Source organism: Tupaia chinensis, unplaced genomic scaffold (assembly GCF_000334495.1).
Source record: "Tupaia chinensis unplaced genomic scaffold, TupChi_1.0 Scaffold142914_1, whole genome shotgun sequence".
NCBI classification, from domain to species: domain Eukaryota; kingdom Metazoa; phylum Chordata; class Mammalia; order Scandentia; family Tupaiidae; genus Tupaia; species Tupaia belangeri.
Window position 1 is genome coordinate 187329 of NW_006202759.1, and position 3274 is coordinate 190602.

Below are 3274 nucleotides of genomic sequence, written 5' to 3' on the forward strand. Positions count from 1 at the left end.
AATATAACTACTTTCAATAGCAAGTTCAGCTGGTATGTACGTATCTGTGAATACATGTCTGACTTTCGGTGTGAAACTCTGAGTACAATGAATATACTATAAAGTAGCACCTAGCTCATGCTATATAGCTTACTATGGTCATTAATAGGTATTTTTAAATATATTTTTTCATTTCAAGAAAAGCAGTTTTAGCTTTAATAAATCAAAATAAAAGAAATGCTAAGAGAGCTTTGCTTAAAACTTAAAGCCAGAAAACAGGTTAGAATTTTGTTCAAATAGTAGGTAAGTGAACCTATCGGCAGCTCAAGACAAGACAAAAATCCTTAAAACCAAAAAACAAGACCTAGACAAAAATCAGCAATGTTTTAGTCAAAAATCATAAGATTCTATTTCACCATTCAGTCTCATGTACTTAATATATCTTCTGTTGTGGTCCAATCTTTCCAATTAAATTCTGGGATATAATATTCAACTTCAGACTTGTCCCTACAATTAATTTGACCATTTTCTTAGCTTTGGAACTCTCATTTCTGTGTGTCTGCATTTAATTTTCCTGGTATAGCTCTCCCTTCAGAACTTGGTGAGCTGGTCTGGTGTTGGTAAATTCTTTCAGGTTTTGTTTATCTGAGAATGTTCTTGTCTTTTCTTCTCAGGTGGAGGATAATCTTGCCGGGTTCAGTATTCTTGGTTGAAATTGGTTTTCCCTTAACACTTTGATTATATTTTCCCATTCTTTCCTTGTTCGTATTGTTTCCAATGAGAGGTCCACTGTAGCCTGATGGGATATCCTTGGGAGGTGACTTGACGTTTCTCTCTTGCCAATCTTAGTATCTTATCTTTGTCTGTGGTTTTGGTCAATCTGACTATAATGATCTTTGAGAAGATCTTCTTGGGCTGATTCTATTTGGGGTCCTTTGTATTTCTTGGGACTGGATCTTTGAGTGCCTCTCTAGGTTTGGAAAGTTTTCTTCCAGGATTTCGTGAAGTAGATTATCAATGCCTTTGTGAGTCTCTTCGCTTTCAGGGATACCAATTATATGGATGTTTGGACATTTGATGGTATCTAGTATTTCCCATATATTATTCTCATTTTTGGGGGGTAATTTTCTCAGTCTTTGCGGTGGATTTTGCTAGTGATTCTACCTTCTACATCTGAGATTCAGAAACCTAAACAGCAAGCAATCCAGATTGGAACAGGAGGAGAGGTCTGTGGAAGAATCTTGGCTTCAGAAAAGCATATGAATGACAGGGCATTTGGTATCTTTGAATATTTATAAATATTATTGAGATGTATTACAATAATACATAGATCTATTACAGCATTTGGGGAAAAGATAGTAACAGATGTTGAAAAGCTAAGCGAATGAGAAAAGGAGAATGTTAACACCACCATGTGAATGGTGGAAACCGTGTATGAGAAAAGAAACAAAATCAAAGGGGGCCAGTTAGATCAGCAGTAAACAACATTTACACAGTCAAAATAATGTAAACACAATTTTTTTCTATTGAAGAAAAATTATAACTATATAATTATAACAGTGGAACAGTGGAAGATGAGGTGTCAGTGTATAGATGGACATCTAAAACATATAAATAACTGCAATATAGTAATATTATCGTACAAGGAAAGATTTAAATAACAGGGGAAACAAATGCAATGCTAAATGCAATGATTGAAAGCAGCTGCTTTCAGGAGAAAGGACTAGGAAGTGGGGAAGAGAAAAACTGGTGCTAGGAATACCCTCTCCACACCACTCCTCCTTGACGTGTCCGCTCAGCCACTCCCAGTCTTTCTTTCCTCCCTAAGCTCATCTAGGCCTGGATCAAAGCACGCATCACCCTGTTTTGTATTTTCTCTCTGTGGCCTAAGACTTGGGCCTCTTCTGGGGAGGCACCCACCCATCTTCTCTTTGCCACCCTAGTACCCATCACACATCTGCCACCCCAAGTTGCTTGAGTGAATTAAAAAATGAATCAGGGGTGAGGGTGGATGTCGAGAACAGGAGAGAACAAAAGCTAATGGTCTCCCTCTACACATTTCAACCAATCAGCATTTCTTGGGAGGTTGGCTGGGGTTGTTCCCTGCCTCACAAGAATCTTAGGAAGTAAGTTAATTTTTTCTGGTTAGAATGAACTCAGGGTGCCAACTTTTGTGTCTGACTTTGCACATTTTCTGCAATCAGTATTACTTAGAGCATACAATTTCCCAGGCAATACATGTGGATGGCTTTTTCCAATGCAGTACATAAATACAATTTATGGTGAAGCAATTTAGTACAGACCTGAGTTTTCTTCGCTTTCTTTTTCAATATTCAGCTCTTTAAATAGCTCCCACCCTGCCCCCAAACCTTTCTCTCCAGTGACCTTGCCAGGTAGCAAGTCTCTAGGGCAATTTAGTGCAAAGATGCGAGAGCAACGGGCTGGGCCGTGCAGAGCCTAAGGTCGGAGCGAGGGAAGGAAGCCACCGCCCCTGTGCCCGCCGCTTCCCGCTGCAGAGTCCTCCTCCGTCCCTCCCTTCGGTCTACCTTCTGGTGCCCATAGAACCAGTGGGCAGGGGGCGCCGGAAAGTGGCGTAGGTCCCGCAGTAGCCGCTGCCTCCGTAGGTACAACTTGATGAGCTGCAGCAGCGCCAGGGCCAGGCAGAACACGAAGGCCAGGTAAAAGGACCGCGCCCAACGCGTCTCCAGCCAGGAGGACTCCATAGCTGGCGGAGGAGGATGCGCTGGCTCGAGTCGGATGCGCTGGCTCGAGTCCCGAGCTGGCGGAGGGTCACCTGCCCACCGCCAGTCTGAGCTGGAGAGCTCAGAGGCAGAGCTGGAGAGCTCAGAGGCAGAGCGCTGGGGGCGGCAACTTAGGCTGGGAAGGGGAGGCCGGCGCGCGTTCCGGGATTTCCAACGTGTTCGCCTCTGATGCACGCTTTCATGCCGACAGGCTTTTTATACCTCCTGGAGCGTCGTCTTTTGCCGTTTGCAGTCACGGAAGATCTGGATTTAGATTTCGAAATAATGCCAGGGCTGAGGTAATTGCTTTTCCTTCTTCATCACAAATAAATATAAACTGCTATGCAAAAGACCTTTCTCACTCTGGAATTCTGTCAAAACCCCAACGGGGCGGGGGCGGCGCTGGCGTCACACCATTGCGCTTGTGCAGTGGGGCCTGCCCAAGGTTGTGCTGGTCCGTGTCTTACAGCGCGTCTTCCCGGGATCTCCAGCCCGCGCGAACCTCCACGGTGAGCTGTTTCGAGCTGCCGGTCAGAGGGCGCTGAACACAGAAC

At 44.1% G+C, this 3274-nt stretch overlaps 1 protein-coding gene across 1 annotated transcript in view; it reads right to left on the reverse strand.

Annotated features, from left to right (window-relative positions):
* CYP4X1 (cytochrome P450 family 4 subfamily X member 1) overlaps positions 1 to 2703 on the reverse strand; it is a gene marked incomplete at its 5' end in the record, with an annotated part of 27076 nt that extends 24373 nt beyond the window's left edge. The window contains 1 exon segment of the mRNA XM_006163764.2: positions 2526 to 2703. Within this exon segment, the coding sequence (XP_006163826.1) occupies positions 2526 to 2702 (177 nt within the window).
* Between the last annotated feature and the right edge of the window lie 571 nt (positions 2704 to 3274).